This window comes from Botryllus schlosseri, chromosome 1 (genome assembly GCF_051294905.1).
Source record: "Botryllus schlosseri isolate E-star chromosome 1, Bs_hap1, whole genome shotgun sequence".
NCBI classification, from domain to species: domain Eukaryota; kingdom Metazoa; phylum Chordata; class Ascidiacea; order Stolidobranchia; family Styelidae; genus Botryllus; species Botryllus schlosseri.
This window is the reverse complement of record NC_137236.1, coordinates 6,951,563-6,970,020: the sequence shown is the minus strand read 5'-3', so window position 1 is coordinate 6,970,020 and position 18,458 is coordinate 6,951,563. Positions and strand designations below refer to the sequence as shown.

At 39.9% G+C, this 18,458-nt stretch overlaps 2 protein-coding genes across 4 annotated transcripts in view; both read left to right on the top strand.

Moving 5' to 3' along the window:
• Nucleotides 1–18,458, top strand: part of LOC145433270 (uncharacterized) — a 223,208-nt gene that overhangs the window by 156,865 nt on the left and 47,885 nt on the right. The window contains exons 7-8 of one of the 3 annotated variants that reach the window (XM_080310334.1): nt 2,507–2,657; nt 3,010–3,524. The exons of the other annotated variants lie outside the window; for them this stretch is intronic. The gene's annotated coding sequence lies outside the window, so the exon portion shown is untranslated. Of the gene's footprint in view, nt 1–2,506; nt 2,658–3,009; nt 3,525–18,458 lie in introns of those variants that run through there. 3 annotated transcript variants of the gene reach the window in all.
• The window catches only part of LOC145456329 (uncharacterized), a 30,864-nt gene continuing 29,662 nt past the window's right edge, over nt 17,257–18,458 (top strand). The window contains exon 1 of the mRNA XM_080334478.1: nt 17,257–17,424. Within this exon, the coding sequence (XP_080190604.1) occupies nt 17,386–17,424 (39 nt within the window). The 5' untranslated portion in view covers nt 17,257–17,385. The remainder of the gene's footprint in view (nt 17,425–18,458) is intronic.

The window sequence follows — 18,458 nt, the reverse complement described above, 5'->3', positions numbered from 1 at the left end:
AAAGAATCTCCCTCGATCAAAAACTTGAAATCACACCTTTCTTCGTGTTTGTTTCCAATCGCGCATCACCTCTAGCTATCGTGCCCAGTAACTAGTATTATAGAGTGTAACGCGCTGCCAAATAGAGAAGCGTGTTGCCAATTAACAAGTCTTCTGCACAGGTCGCGAGTTAGTTTGCCGTTGGTACGCGAGCGAAATTAGATCGCTGATTGCTACAAGCGTGCGCGGCAATCCTTGCTGATTCATCGCGTCAACGACAGGCAGGGTTGTCATGACTCGACTCGAGTCACGATTTTCTGATGACTCGACTTGACTCGAGTCATTTTCTCAAAATACGGTAATGGCTCGACTCGACTCGAGTCAGTCTGTGTTTTGACTCAACTTGGACTCGAGTCATTGCGCATGACTCGAACCAAGTCATATGATTCGAGACTCAGACGGCCAAGACCGAGATTTCATTTTGTGATTTCGAAGAATAGTAACCACCCTATAGGGACTTCGTCTATTGGTAGTGGTACTTGAAAAGGCGACCATAAACTGTTACAAGAGAGGAAAATTAGTATAAAATAAACGCAAACCATTTGATATCACCAAACAATAGTTATAAAAGTGGGTTTAGCAAGACTTCAACTGAAAACTGAGCAATCAACACAATGACTTGGACTCGAACTCGAGTCATAATACCATGACTCGGACTCGAACCTCTGCTCGATGACTTGGACTCGGACTTGACTCGATGGTGAATTGAAAATGACTCGAGTTAAAACTATAAAAGTGAGATTGACTTGTGACTCGAAGCCTGTGACTTGGTTACAACCCGGGCGGCAGGCCTTAACAATTGCTCACACAAGAGGCTATGTGCGCACGATATAATCACTTGCGTAATCAGTCGCATCTCCAACAGGACTGGTGCGCCCGACATAACCGTCAGACGCCTGAACTATCGCGTCGCCGGCCTCACAGGCTTTGGCTTACTATCTACTCTGGTTTAGAGACAATGCCGTTAATTGTATTATGATTAGCGATCGTTATCTAATGATTGTTCGACAGTGACATCGCAAAACAGAACAACATCATGTACTAAAACACAACTATTCATGTACTGCGAATGCAGGGTGCGTACTATACATGGGTACAGGCTTTTTCCCATAATTTACACGCCATTTTAAGGGTGCGTATTATCCATGGGGCGCACTATATTCGGAAAATTACGGTAGTCAAGAAGGCTACTCGAGTTGAAGTAACGCTGAAAAATTCACTCAAATATGAATAGTAGTAGTGCTGTTCCAAGCAACCAAGAAGTAGCCTACTTCAGGTAGAAGTGGAATTTGCTGTCTTTGAAACTACTGAATTATGTAAGAAGTTTTGCAAATCCGTCATAAACACACTCTCGAAACCTGGAAACTCACATGCTGACGGTGCAGAGTGCTGGGTTTCTGTTTCTACATCCCAAGAGATATCTATTTGAACAGCATCAGGATTCGGATGTATCATATAATAGCCTATAAAAGGACACTGTTGCTGTAGAACAGTGGTTCTTGGCTTCTTTTTCTCACCTGCGCTCCATTTTAGAGAATGCGGCGCTATGGCGACCTCTCTCGTATTACCATGCCTGTAGTGAATAAGACAATGACCGATGTGGATAAGTTCTACCCGGAGACTACATTGATGTTTTGCCCTATTAGGTAGGAAGCTGAAATACGGCAGGTCGTATAATTTTAAACGTTTTGCTGAACCTTGAGCCTGTTAAATGTCATGAAACTGCCATATGGACATGAACTTCACAAACACACAAACATGAACTTCACAAACACACAAACTTCAACATCAATTATATTGACCCAGACTTTAGTGGAAAGATATTGGTCACCCCATAACTTCGTGCAAGGCACGACAAAAAGTCTGGGCACTCCGCAACAGCAGCCCCTGAATTTCTCCGCCTTAGTCACTCTATCTCTCTTATCAGAAGAACATAACACATCCTCTTGACAAAGTGGAAATAGTGAAAAGTAGTCAAGTTACGAAATATGACGGATTACAAGTAAAAGTAGCGGAAATTTTAGTTGCTACCAGTAGTGGGGAAATACTGGATTACTTGGAAAAAGTAGAAGTACTTTGTTGCTGACCACCACTGTGCAGACTTGAACAACTAGATATTTTTAGTTGTGTAATTCTTATCTGATTTATGAAATATTTCTATGCTCTAATTTTATAACGTATCTATTTTCTGGCTTTCCTGAAATGGATCTAGACGAACTGTATCGCTTGAATCGAGTCAAGAAACAGGAATTTGCCATTCTCATGAAAAGGAACTCTGTGATTTAATAAGAACTGAACTTCATTCAATGTGCAAGTTTTCGTAAATTCAATAATTGTAATCTAATTTTTTCAAAACTTCTTCTAATGTAATTTAGGAGATGCTGTATATTTACAATTATGATTGTAATCGAGTCATTGTCGCAATTTGCTTAGCGTTGTCCAAAAAACTGACCCCCTTTTATTCCAGTGTCACCCTTGCTCGGGAAGGATTTCCGTCACGCCGCCCGATTAATAAAAGGTCGACCCAGTAGCTGGGAGTGAACCGCCAGAAAGTTTCCCAAGACCCACCATTGGTACGGATGCCTACAGGAAAAGTCGGTCGATCCCGATGTAAAAAGGTGGGTGACAAATGTGGGTGAAGGTTGGGGTTGGAGGTCATTCGACATCGCTGTTTCAGGAGAAGAACAAAGTATTCATTGTTGGTACTCAAATGGAAGGACGAGTAGCGTCGTAAATTTCTACTCGAGTACAAGTAGAAGTACAAATTTCCGAATAAGTAAAGAGTAAGGTATTATAGGCCTAGTTTTGCAAGAAAACAATGTAAGTGGAAGTAGTGTCAGGTCTCGTAGATGTTTTTTTTAAATCCCAGGATTTCAATATAGAGTTGATCCCAGTATCACTCTCAGAAATAAACCTTGAAATCCCGGGATTCAAATGTTAATATTGACTGGCCCCCTTCTATTTTTGCAGATCGAGGAAGACGTGAACCGGCCCAGTGCTGCGCAACGTTCCAAAGCGAGTACGAATGTGTCGGCTCATTCAAACGAATAATTCGTAAAATTCAAACGCCAGACCTCCTCCCTGGATCACACGTTGTCACGACCACGGAATCAGACACCGACAAAATTTGCAAATTTGTCGAGGGAGAACTCGTTACGAAAAGCTCCTCCTTCATTTTTTCGACATCTAGTGACAGGGCGAAGCGCACTGCAGGCACCAAGTAACAGTTCAAGTCGGACGCCCAAATCAAACAGTTAAATAAAAAGGCGGAGACGATTCAGACAGACTTGGACAATTGGATAATATCAGATGTCTGATTTTGCCTAATTCGAGGAAAATGCCAGTAATCTGATTATAATCTAATTTGAGAAATGTTTCTTGCTCTAATTCTAATATAATTTGGGAAATGTTCCACCCTAATTTCCAGTTTCCCTGTCAAGGCGACAGAAGATCTGTGTAGTTTGAAACGAGCCAAGCTTGCGATACACACATTTGCCGTTCTTCTGCTCATGAGAACGAACTATGATTTGATATGAACTGCTAGGCCTAAACCTGCCATATTGCAATGGCTTAAAAGAAGACTTAGGCCTATAGTTGTGGGTCATGGCACATTTGCAAAATGGAAATTGGGCTATGGCTACGGAAAGGGACAAGAATCACTACTTGCAGATATGTTAACCCTCACTATTCCCGAAGCCGAAACACTGTCTCTTTCTTGACTTAGGGAAACTGCAATTTAGGTTCCATATTCTAAGACACGACTGTGTTCAGGTTAAGCTTGAAATTCAATGTATCTCTGTCTTCGTTCTATCTGTTGCTTTCATCTGCGTAAAAGTCAACTCTTATAATTTACTGCGAAATGAATCACGTAAAATTGGGTTTCTTACTTGTCTACTGTTTGTAAAAATAAACTGTGTAGAAAGCATGAAATCGTGAATCTAGCGAGTTGTCAACCTGATTATTATACGGTGAACGTTTAGAACGGGGGCGGGCCGGATAAGGAAAAATGAAGTAGGCCTACTTGGCGAGCCGAATTTGCTGAAAGGGCCGCGGCTTCAAAAAAGATCAAAATCGAAAAAGAACTGTGACATCGGGCACTCTAGGCCGAGGTGGATGTTTGAGTAAAGGATCGCTACTGATGCGTGTCGTTCGACATCCTCCTATCTGTTCGTTACATTGCATTGTGTCTTATCGCATTGTACATTGTATATGTAGCTTGATCAGACGAAAATTATAACCCAATGCATTGTATTGTATTGTAATATTAATAAACTGAAAAATTGCTACTGATAGCACAAGGTTTACCCCGCCAGTAACCGCAATGATAAATATATATATCATTGGTAACGGCTACACTACACTGCAAATGCAAAAACTAATTATCCTTGCATATCAGTCTTTGTTTTGTTCTTTTGCTGTTCTGTTACACATAGCATAAGAACCACTGCATTGGGCATTAATTGAGAGCAGTTGGCGGAAACACTGGACGTAGGTCAATACTGAGCGAGTTAAACCAGCGAGGGTAGGTGGTTTAAGGATCTGAGGTTTAGCGGTCGCAGATTTAACAAAATCACACTTTTGGTCACCGATAAGTCTAAAATAACGCGCTAAGCGGCTGTTGTTATTGTGAATACCACGAATGCTCTTATTGTGAACATGACACTGCTCTTATTGTGAACATGACTGCTCTTATTGTGAACATGAGACTGTTCTTATTGTGAACAGAATTGCTCTTATTGTGAACATTATCGAACCAACACTGTAGGGGACTTTTGGTCTCCACCCTGACAAGCCACACGCTTCGCTGATTTCGTTTCCAAACACGGAGTAAAATCAGCGTGACCTTTCGTGTTGCTGCTCTTTTAAAACCAATCTTTGGTTGGAGGATGAAAAAAAAAAAGATTTGAAACAGATGCGGCCGCCCATGGAATATAACATAGTATAAAATTATTTGACAATGTTCCAAAATACGATTTAGATTACGGATAATTAACTCGATCATTCACGAGGTGGTGGTATTAGACCGCAATAACTCCTTGGTTTCGTGTCAATACAACGAATACAAAGTAAAGCAAATCGATGGAAGAAGTTTTCTTAACTGCATTATGGCAGGGTTTGCCTTTGATTTACCACTGTTCAGTGTTCACCTTGTGTGTAGTTAAATTTCCTTCAATTCATACTCGTGACGTTATTATACGTATTATGATTCTTTCAACAATCAACGGACATTACTTGAGTTAACTACCGTAATCAGCGAGTAGGGTTGGTGCTCGCACCTTGCAAATGGGTAACAAATCTTGCAAATGGGTAACGATTTACCTTGCATATGGGAAACAAATCTTGCAAATGGGTAACGATTTACCTTGCATATGGGAAACAATCTTGCAAATGAGCAAGGACTGATTTCACCTTGCAAATGACCAACAACACGGTTGAAACACACGACGTGGTGGGGTGATCCGCCCACCAGTGAAGCAAGACCCAGATGGGTTCACCCCCCCACAAATTCAGCGAAATCCAAATCCAAATTCGAAAATCCAGATGTTCATCCAAAACTGACGGACGTTAAATGGTGCAGCCATATGACCCCTCCCCACCACCAATTCGGATTGATCCAAATCCAGATTTCGATCAAATCCAAATCCGAAAATCCAAATCTTGATTCAAAACTGACGCCAGATGTAGTTGGTGCTAGCATATGCCCCCCACCAATTCAGCGAAATCAACTCCAGATTCTCATCACGATTTACCTTGAAATTCATCAGAAATCCAACGATTTACCTGGCAAATGGACAAGGTGTGCCCTTGCATATGGGCAAGAATCTTGCGAATAGGAAAGAATTTACCTTGCAAATGGAAAAGAAATCTTGCAAATGGGTAACGATTTACCTTGCAAATGGGAAAGAAATCTTGCAAATAGGAAAGGATTTACCTTGCAAATGGGAAACAAATCTTGCAAATGAGCAAGAATATACCTTGCAAATGGGAAACAAATCTTGCAAATGGGTAACGATTTACCTTGCAAATGGGAAACAAATCTTGCAAATGGGAAAGGCTTTACCTTGCAAATGGGTAACGATTTACCTTGCATATGAGAAACAAATCTTGCAAATGGGTAACGATTTACCTTGCATATGGGAAACAAATCTTGCAAATGGGAAAGGCTTTACCTTGCAAATGGGAAACAAATCTTGCAAATGGGGAACGATTTACCTTGCATGTGAGAAACAAATATTGCAAATGGGTAACGATTTACCTTACATATGGGAAACAAATCTTGCAAATGGGAAAGGACTGGTTTCGCCTTGCAAATGACCAACAACGGTCGAAACACACTACATGGTGGGGTGATCCGCCCACCACTGCAGCAAGACCGAGATGGGTTCATCCCCCCCCCCCCCATACACACAAATTCGGCGAAATCCAAATTAAAAAATCCAGATGTTATAGTGTCCAGATGCTATAGTGCGATCAAAACTCACAACAGGTGGGTGGGGTCATCAGCCCATCAGTTGAGCGATACCCGGATTATCCCTGCTATCAAGCAATTATGCCTACTTATGCTTACTTACTTTTTGCATACTTGCAAATTGGAAACAAATCTTGCAAATGGGAAAGGCTTTACCTTGCAAATGAGCAAGTATTGATTTGACCTTGCTAATGGCCATGCAGGAACAGTTTGAATTCACGACAGGGTGGAGCGGCCAGATTGGTCCCTCTCCACAAATTAGACGAAATCCAAATCTTAATTACTAAATTAGTCAGTTAGTCAGTCAGTCAGTTAGTTGGTGCAACCATATGACCCCCCCCCACACACACACACACGCACACACAACAATCCGAGTGATTTGAGCTCAGGCGAGGCAGTGCCTTCCTCTGTTACTCACCTGTCGCCACGATGAGTAAAAGAAAATTGTGACGCCTTCAATCATTATAACCCCAATAATTATGTGTATTTTACGTCGATGCTCATGTGTGTGTGAACGTGTGGAACATATATGTATCCCGCCGGTCATCCGACAGTCGACGAGCATATGTCCAGAGTCCACATTCACGTGTGAAACAGTATCCCGCCGGCCATCCGACAGTAGGGCTGTTCAAAAATAACTTTTTTCCCGATTCAAGCCGGTCACCTCTTAAATCGTCAGGTTACCCTAAAAAACGCTGCACACCAAATTTGGTTCAATTCGAACAAGTATAGGCGGGCTCCGAAGATCCAATTGAATTTTTTAATTTAAACAAGAAAATAAAAAAAAATAATTCTCCAAATTTTTCTGTCAACCCCATGAAATTGTTGAGCTGTCTTCAACGACGTTGCAAAACAAATTTGAGTCAATTCCGACCAGTAGAAGCGGATTTATGTGAGTTTTTCGTTGGTAAATCGCGGATTTTATATTTTATTGCCTTTTATGTACAGCGCCCTAGTGTAATAATGATATATTGTTATATTCGGCGCTCTATAAATTATTATATTATTATTATTATTATTATCCACCAATCAAGGAAGGCATTTCGAAGCTATTTCTGATCACAAATACTCCTTCAGCTGTGACTTATGCGGTAATCACCCGACGATATTGATCATGGATCTCTGCAAAAAAATCAATTTTCGATGCCCAGCATCGCAACTAAGTCCGTCTAATCTGGATCCAGAGATTGATGAAGTCAATTGTGATGAATTTTGGGAAAAAGTCGAACTCAATATGGTACTGCGGGGATTTCCGAAAAGGCGAGTATCCGAGTGGTGCATTACTCCCAACTTGTCAAAGTGGTCACCATTCATCGGAAAACAAAGTCGAAGTGGGCCCTATTTACTGAATACGGAATATCGTAAAGTGTCAAAAACAGATGGATCTTTGGAGGCCGACTGTCGAGAGATGACTGAAGATCGACTCATAGAGGCATTGCATAACATGTCTGCGGCGGAGTTTGATAAAGTCGCAAAATCTATCATCGGTACAAAAAGACAAGTGCCCAAGCTTGACAAATTGATGAGAGAATTCCGCCGGACATTTTCTTCACGAAGATATGTGACATCGATAATACCAAAAACAAGACCGGAAGTTCAGAAAGATGGTTTTGATTGCGGCGTACTTGTGTTAAAGGTTTGTGATGCCTATATAATTTCGCGTGGCAAGTTTGCCGCCAAGCTAAAGTTTTAATGATATCGGTGTAACTTTAGGCTGCTGAAGTCTATTGTAAAGATGGCGGAGCATCGATTCCTGCGTCAGGTATGGAGTTCGGCTTCAACCATTCGACGCATGCTTGTGTCGGGTACAGGAAGGTATTCGGACAAATGCTGCTCGACAAAACAAGTAAATACATATATCCACGCCTTCTTGGCGGCTACGGTATAATCAGTAAACCACTATCTCTACAGATGAGAAAGAGTTGTCCGAATATTGTGTGAAATGCTACTTTGAGACACCTCCTGAGACACCACCAGGAGACAACACAGACTGGGTATTAAGTGATTGACTCCAGTCATTTTGTTACGCGAATTAATTCCAATAATTTTTCTAGGTCCAGTGTAACAATTGCAATAGATGGACCCACACGGATTGCAGCCCTGGGAAATCTGCACCAAAAGAATTTTTTTATTGCGAACATTGCCACGATTTTTGCTAGGCCTATTCGTTCCTCCTACACTGTATAAGTGTATATTCTGTATATTCTGAATACATATGGCCATTGGTCACTTTCGTTTTGTCTGTAAGTATCACCCCCAACTGGATTTTCAGATTGCGCAACTAGAACTGGCGACAGGTGGCTTTATCGATTGGTCGTGATCTAGCAGATTTATTAGTTTGACAAACTATAAATGGCGAAAAGTAAGTAAGCATAAGTAGGCATAATTGCTTGATAGCAGGGATAATCCGGGTATCACTCAACTGATGGGCTGATGACCCCACCTGTTGTGAGTTTTGACCGCACTAGTGGTGGTGGGGAGGGGTCATATGGGGATGAACCCATCTGGGAGTTGCTGCAGTGGTGGGCGGACCACCCCACCATGTGGTGTGTTTCGACCGTTGTTGGTCATTTGCAAGGTGAAATCAGTCCTTTCCCATTTGCAAGATTTGTTTCCCATTTGCAGGGTAAAGCCTTTCCCATTTGCAAGATTTGTTTCCCATATGCAAGATAGACCGTTACCCATTTGCAAGATTTGTTTCCCATGTGCAAGGTATAAAATCGTTACCCATTTGCAAGATTTGTATCCCATATGCAAGGTAAATCGTTACCCATTTGCAAGATTTGTGTCCCATATGCAAGGTAAATCGTTACCCATTTGCAAGATTTGTTTCCCATATGCAAGGTAAATCGTTACCCATTTGCAAGATTTGTATCCCATATGCAAGGTAAAATCGTTACCCATTTGCAAGATTTGTTTCCCATTTGCAAGGTAAATCCTTACCCATTTGCAAGGTAAGTCCTTGCCTTTGCATAACTGATGGATTTATCGTCTATTACAAGGTAAGTCCTTGCCTTTGCATAACTGATTGATTTCAATGTAAATCGTGATGAGAATCTGGAGTTGGATTTCGCTGAATTGGTGGGGGGCATATATGCTAGCACCAACTACATCTGACGTCAGTTTTGGATAAAAATGTGGATTTTCAGATTTGGATTTGATGGAAATCTGGATTTGGATCTATTCGAATTGGTGGTGGTGGTGGGGAGGGGTGACGTCAGTTTTGGATAAAAATGTGGATTTTCAGATTTGGATTTGATGGAAATCTGGATTTGGATCTATTCGAATTGGTGGTGGTGGTGGTGGTGGTGGGGAGGGGTCATATGGTAGCACCAATTGCCGTCAGTTTTGAATGAGCATCTGGATTTTTAAATTTGGCTTTGGATTTCGCCGAATTTGTGAGGGGGGGACCCATCTGGGTCTTGCTCCACTGGTGGGCGGATGACCCCTCCTTGTGTTTCGACCGCACCAATTGCCGTCAGTTTTGAATGAGCATCTGGATTTTTTAATTTGGATTTGGATTTCGCCGAATTTGTGGGGGGGACCCATCTGGGTCTTGCTCCACTAGTGGGTGGATGACCCCACCATGCCTTGTGTTTCGACCGTTGTTGGTCATTTGCAAGGTGAAATCAGTCCATGCCCATTTGCAAGATTGTTTCCCATATGCAAGGTAAACCGTTACCCATTTGCAAGATTTGTTTCCCATATGCAAGGTAAATCGTTACCCATTTGCAAGATTTGTTTCCCATATGCAAGGTAAATCGTTACCCATTTGCAAGATTTGTTACCCATTTGCAAGGTATGAACACCAACCCTATCGGATCCATCTGACCGTGACCATTCTGCCGGCTAACAATGGGAGAACAATCGAGTCGTCACTCCAGTCATACTCTATAGTGAAATCAGTGCGATCTTTCGTTTTGCTGGTCTTTTAAAACCAATCTTTGTGATATTCGGTTGGAGCATTAAACAGATGCGGCCGCACCTGGAATATACCATAGTATAAAATTATTATAGATTACGGATAATCAACTCGATCATTCTCGAGGTAGTGGTAACTGGTGAGGGTTATCGACCGCAATAACTCTTTGGTTTCGTGTCATGATGTCAATACAACGAATAACAAGTAAAGCAAATTGATGGAAGAAGTTTTCATAACTGCATTATGGCGGGGATGCCTCTGATTTAGCACTATTCAGTGTTCACCTTGTGTGTAGTTTAATTTCATTCAATTCATACTCGTGACGTTGATATACGTATTAGGATTCTTTCGACAGGCATTACTATAATCATTACTACTAATCATCTTCAATTCAAAAACAGTGTTTGAGTTTGACTATATTATAATTATCGTAGGATCATTATATACTGTAGTTGATTGACAATCATGGTGCAGATTGTGTGTCGAAATGTTGAGAAACATTCAGTGAAGATGATGAAAGAATTACATCGAATGAAACAAGAGAACGATCATTGTGATTTCACAATTCAAGTAGGAGATGATGTCTATTACTCTCACAGAAATGTATTGTCGGCTGGTTGTGCTTATTTCAAAGCGATGTTAAAGCACGACACAAAAGAGAGTCGTGAAGGAAAAGTTGTTTTGAAAGAGGTCGATTCTCAGTGTGTGAAAAGCTGCATCGATTTCATATATTCCGGCAAATTAGAAATTCCTGATGAAAAGATGAATGATCTTATTCATGTCGCAATCATGATGCAGTTGGAAGATGTGAAACAGGCAGTATCTGACATTTTGGAGGAATCAGTTAATGTTGAGAATTACTTTTCTACAAGACATGTCGCCGATATGTATGGACTGGATGCTGTCTCTACCCGATGTAGAGCATTTTTTCATGAAAATATCATGGAGATATCAAACCAACCTAAATTTGGAAATATAGATAAAACTAACATCCTCAATTTTGTGAAGTCGGAACAATCAAAGTTGTGCGAATACGAAAAACTAACGTTATTGTTCAATTGGGTTGAAAGAAATCGCAGAAATCAGGAAAATTTGCGCGAATTTCTTGAAGGAATCAAGTTTAATGAAGTCTCTCCGGCATTTTTAGAACGTCTTTTGGAAGCAAACCTAATCATCAGTAACGACTTTGGACTGTACAAGCTGATCACTGGGCATCTTTTGAAGGCTTCAAAAGCATCACGGAAAACAAACGAAGAGATCGGCAAAGATGATTTGATAATTCTTTTTGATGATAACGTAGATTGTATCCGATCATTCAATCCAGTAACTGAGAAAGTCGAGAAGTGTCATGATGAGAAATTTACGAATTTACAACCAATGTTCCCTCTAATTTTTGACGAGTCTGCGCACGATCACCAACTTACTGCGCAGACCCTTGGACAACAGTGTGTAACGACTGAAAAAAAGGTCATCATTCCGGATTTTTTGTGCGCAACGGAGGTTTTTTGTGCGCAGAGACCGCTTCAGCACTGCGCATTTGCGCACGTGCGCAGCTTAGAGGGAACATTGTTTACAACATTTCTCGGCGATTTCTCTGGACTCTTATATCTACGTCTTATGTTGGAATAAATCAGTCCATCGACTCAATTTCCAGAGGAAAAATTCAGAATGGGAAAAAATGAATGACATGATTTGTGACCATGGAGATGGTCCTCGCTCAGTTTCTTTTTCGGGATCGATATTCGTTGTTGGAGGAAGCTCTGCTAAAGCAACAAATGATGTGGAAATATTTACTTCCCCTGTGAATCAATGGTTTCAACTGAAAGACAAACCTACAGCGATATACGATACAAGTCTCGTATCATTGAATGATTCCATCTATTGTATTGGAGGAAGAGGACTAGATGATGTCCCAGTTTCAACATTCAGCAGATTCACTCCATCCTCGTCAGAATGGGTTGATCTCGAACCAATGAGATATCCTGTGTATGCGAGTGGTGCTGTTGCAGTTGATCAAAAGATTTTTGTGATCGGCGGTTGGACACCAGGAATGAAAGTCAACAGCGTAGAATGTTACGATGTTACTTCAGCTCACTGGACTTCTTTATCTTCTATGAATGCTTGTCACGATTGGGTTTCTGTGTATCACATTGACAGGTGGATTTTTGCAGTAACAAATTTCGAAACCTCCGATACAATTGAAAAGTATGATACATCGCAAGACAAATGGACGATAGTGACACCAAAAGTGGATCAACGTTTTCAAATTTATGGTTCCATATTTGTGAAGAGATAAATTGCACTCACCTGAGCAGACTTGTGCAAATTACTGGATCTTCAAAATGCAACTCAACCTAGAACTAGAACCACTCACTTTTCAAAACTTGCTACTGGAACTACAATTGACCTGCTTTAAATATCCGCAACTGGCAAATTAAAACACAACTTAGTAGTTTCAATTCCGAAGCAACTGCAGTACTGATAATGTGAATTAATGAATTGGAAATGAGCTTGAAAATATCGGGGATAGAATCGGCGTTCAAAAATAATTTTGTTTATAGTTTGAAATGTAACGTTTTTCATCCCACCCATGACTATGCCACTGTTGGAATTCACGCTAAAATCAACACTAGAACTATTCGCTTTCGAAATCGGTAATTAGAACTAGTCTTGACCATTAAACTACCTCGATTAGTAGTTTGTACAAGTCTGCAGCTTCGACATGAATGAACATAAAGTTTCTCACATTTGATATTTTCAATTCATCAAGTTATATCCGTCATAATTCCATTGAAAATTGTGTATTTTTATTTCAATGCGGCAGTAATTTGTCAAGTGTAAATTGCTTTTTGATAAATTCGTAACGTAATAGCAATAGTAACCAGTAATTTTGTGGGAATATACTTCATTAATTGTACCACAATGCATGATCTTGCCGGCAGATTTAGTTGATGCAGCCAATCATAATTATATTTAGTTCCTTCGGCATATTCAATATAGACATGGTCAATGATTATGACGACTTGTAGCCTACAATTGTTTCCACAATGGTTATACGGCCAATATCAGGAGTTTTGTACCTACTGCTTACTGCAGGCGGTTTAAGTTTCAAAGTTCCGCTAATTCCGTATGAAATAACCGACCCTGACTCAATACATGGAAATTTCAAATGAGTGAGAATTATCTCTTCCTTGTTGAGCCGCATGCGATATATGCTTCAAGCTATTCACTCTTCAAAAGGTATACTCACAACAGTGTGTGTTTCCAAACGAAGCTTAGGTTACAATTTCGCTTTTATAGTTTTGACTTCAGTCATTTTCAATTCACCACCGGGTAAGTCCATGTCAAATCAACCGCTCTTGTCACCACTGGGTCCTCAGATTGCAATGAAAATGGAGGGGTAAATCTGGTATCCAGTTCTGACTGCAGCAAACTTAATTTTGTCAAAATTGGTCAACCCATCACAAAGTTATCGCATTTTTAAAATGGCCATTTTGTGCTCACCCAACCATGAAGTTCAATCAGTTTAACATTACCTGTTACAGTAACGTTTATAAACCAGCATAGTCAAGTACTTGAGAGTGGGTTATGGTGTCTAATGATAGAATAGAAGAAACTCTTGCTATTGAAGGGAAAATTGTCACTTAATCAAATGGGGTCAAGGGTTAAAACCCACCTCATATACTGACACTTTTCAAAATCGTTCATGCGTAACATGAACTTCAATTATATCTAGCGTAGTTCTGTCTACACGAAAATTGGAAAGTAACATGTCATATGAAAGCTTGTTTGGAGAGGAACATGGCTGACATGTTTTGCTAACTAATATTTGATGGATAGTACCTCTAAATTAACTTTACATAAATACTTCTGAATCCATGGGGTAATTCAATTTGAGATTAATCAAAAGAGGGATTGGGTATCTCTTAAGTTTCAGATTTTTCTGAAATTTGGCTCAAAACACCATGAAGTACATCTAAGTAAATATCAATTTATTTTAAATGAATTACATAAGTAGTTTTCAAGTTATTGCATGATAAAAAACAAGCTTTTTATGCTCATCCAACCGCGAAAATCAAGTAATTTTTTAGGCTGATTTGAAATTTTCTGTAAATAAGCTATTTTGACAATTAGAGAGTTGTTCTATTTGTTATGTTGTATAAATTGATCTATTCTATCATACAGGACAAAAATTGCGGATTTTTGGTTGACATCCCAAAATATAACTCATTAACCCCAGAAACCACTGAAGCGTAACAAGAATATTTCAGGGGTCTCTCTCTCATTTCTGTCTGCTTCAAAAATTTTGTAAATGGTGTCATATGAAAGCTGTTGGAACAAAGAATTTCTAGAAAATGAGTAACATGCTGGAGTTTGTCTCAAGGTAACACAGCAACTACAATATCGAACATCATTTTTTAGGAAAATCACTACATTTTCATGACCTGAAATATACCCTGTTTTCAAAACTTTGTAAGTAAATATTACATAAAAACTTGTTTTCTAAGGAATCTGTGTTACAACAGCTTTCATTTGCCACCCTTCATAACTTTTTTCAAGTAGACAGAAATTAGAGGGAGACTCCTGAAATATTGCCATGCTTGAGTGATTTCCAGAGGCACAGTCTTTCAACTTGAGCTAAATTCTGGGCCGTGCACCAAAAATCATTAATTTCGAACTTGAATGATAGAATAGATCAATTTATACAACATAACAAAGTGAACAACATTCTAAGGTCAAAGTAGCCCATTTACAGACAATTCCAAATATACTTAAAAACAGCCCTACAATTTCACGGTTGAATGGGCATGAAAAGCATGTTTTTCATCATGCGATAACTTTAAAATTACTCAAGTAATTCATTTCAAATAAATTGCGATTTAGTGAGCCACACTTCATGATGTTTTGAGCCAAATTTCAGCAAATTTCAAGCACTATGTGGTGACAAAATAATTTTTTTTGGTTGATCAGACATGGAATTACCCCACCGAGTCAATTCCGAGAATAAGTTAGTGAGTAGAGGGTCGAGTCCGAGTCAGCGTGTTGGTGTTGTGACTCGAGTCCAAATAGATCGCATTCACAATATTGTAATTTTCCTCAATACAATCAGTTTTGGCCCTACTTAGCAAGTATGGGGACTAATAGACGAAATAACTTGGTGACTTTACCATTCTTCGAAGTTACAATGAAATGTCTGTCATGCCGTCCTAGTTTCGAGTCATATGACTTGGTTCAAGTCATGCACAATAAGTCAAGTAGGCCTACAAGACCAGCCAATGCAAAAATTGACTCGAGTCAAGTCGAGTCATTAAAATATGGTGACTCAAGTCGGACTCAAATTGGACTCGAATCGAGTCATGACTCTAGTCATTACAACCCTGGGTTACAAGTTTATATACCCATCTTATTGTATGAGAATCTTGCATAAACAATATTTAACTACGTAATAAAATCGAATGAACTTTTTGTTTATCTTGTTCTTTTTATTGTTTTCGATTAATTTGGGAACGCTTATTCAAAAAAGTCATTCGTTTTTCGTTTTCCATGATCAAGATACCAAATTTGCATGCATTCTTAAACTAAACCATTTCGTTTCTGTTTATACGAGGCGATTATCGGCAACTTGTTATATACCACTTCTGCTTGCACATAGCCAGGCTTGAACAACCTGTGGTGCATATACTTTCATTGATTTTTCTTTTCATAACCACTCTTCAATTTGTTACAGTGGATTGAAATCAGACGATCATAATTTACGGTATATAATTTAAGTCTGGTCGTCGGATGTGAACTGGCTTTGATGATAAAAGAATTTTGCATGGCAATCTCAACCGATATCGATCAGTTGGAATCTGACACGCATCAATGTCTGACAATTCTGTCCGGGAGTTAAAAGTGAGTACCGTAATTTTCCATGTATAATGCGCAAAATTTTACCGATTTTTGCCCTAAAATAGGGGGGTGCGTATTACACATGGGTACAGCATGACTTAAAAAAGATATCCCTCGATCAAAAAATTGAAATCACACCTTTCTTCATGTTTGTTTCCAATCGCGCATCTGGCCATCGTGCCCGTAATTCGTATTATAGAGTGTAATGCGCTGCCAAGCGTGTTGCCCATTAACGAAAAGCGTGTTGCCCATTAACGAAAAGCGTGTTGCCAATTAACGAGTGTCGTCTGCACAGCACGCGATCTCTTGCTGAGTTAGTTTGCCGTTTGTTCGCGAGTGAAATTAGGTCGCTTATTGCAACAAGCGTGCGCGGCAATCCTTGCTGATTCATCGCGTCAACAACAGGCCTTAACAATCGCATACACAAGAGGCCATGTGCGCAAGATATATTCGCTTGCGTAATCAGTCACATCTCCAACAGGACTGGTGCGCCAGACATAACTGTTGGCCTGAGCAATCGCATCTGCAATTGTAATAGGCCTCGTGCGCAAGATGTCGTGTGTCGCTAGCCTGAACTATCTCGTCGCCGACCTCGCAGGCTTTGGCTACTATCTACTCTTGTTTAGAGACAATGCCGTTAATTGTATTATGATTAGCGATAGCTATGTCATGATTGTTCGACAGTGACATCGCAAAACAGAACAACATCGTGTACTAAAACACAACTATTCATGTACTGCGAATAAAGGGTGCGTACTATACATGGGTACAGGCTTTTCCCCAGAATTTACACGTCATTTTAAGGGTGCATATTATACATGGGGGCGCACTAGATTCGGAAAATTACAGTAACTCTGAATTCATTTTTTCGTAAAATCGATGAAATCGGATTCGATTATTTGCCATCAAGGCTATGGTGCGGTGTTTCGAAATAGTAAAATTATTCACATTATACTCAACACATTAGGTGACTGTAAAGTTCGAATTTTGAATCTTTTCCAACCCGATGTATTATTTCTTTATCGTCACAGGCAAGGATTTTCGTTCAATCTGAGTGAAGCAAATGGCATCTTTCAGGCAAGTTTACCAAATATCATTCAAGGTGAGTTTTATCTGGCTGTGTATTTTCAAATTAGATTAGGATGGACATCAACATTCTATTCAAACCTACATAAGTATTTAAGAATTGATTACTGTTGTAATGTTATCAGTTTTCAATTTGAAGCAATGCTGAAAGTATTACCCCGGTGTGTAGAGACTGAATGAACCTTACGTGACTGCTAATAGAACAATTGAGGTATGGCTAATAGCCAGAGGTGGTCAGTAACGAAGTACTTCTACTTTTTGAAGTACTTGAAGTAGATTTTGCCTACTCAAACTACTTTTTAAGTAGTTATGATTTTAGACTACTTCTACTTCACAGTTTTCAGTTTTGTAGGCAAAAATAAGCATAGAATGCCCACTTACTTACTTACTTGTGAACCAGCACTCCTACTTCTACTTGAGTAGAAATCCCGGCGTTACTTCTACTTCTACTTGAGTAGCGACGGTGACTACTTTGACCACCTCTGCTAATAGCTACCCTCACCTGTACTGCATGGTCTTGAAATCCCGTTGTAAAGCATTCATTCGTGCACGCCTCTGTATTCATTAGTAGCGATTGTGGTTGAATTCTTTTATGAGATGGCTATTTTCATCGTTGGCGTGACATTGGGCACAAGCCATAGTTTATTGAACAATCGAATCTTCCTAAATTGTATAAATGGACACTGACGTCTCTGTAATGTCGTAAAGATGGAATGAATTAACCAAACTGAACCGTTTCCCCGTAGACCAGTGGTCGGGAACATTTTTTGTCCGAAGAGCCCTATTGGACCTATTTTTCTCCAGTTTAACTCCATACATGCAAATCAGCTGTTACGTCACAATTGAAAATTCGTGACTAGGGCTGGGAACAATGATTCCAGTTGAGTAGTAAAAGACGATTTTTTCGAGTGCCTGAAATTATACGCTTCTCGCCACTGGAATTTAATTTATCAACGAGAATAATAGTTTCAACAGTAATTTTCACTGTTGAAGCCTTGAAACATTGATTGGCTGTCTCGTAACATACGAAACATATAGTACAAAGCTACG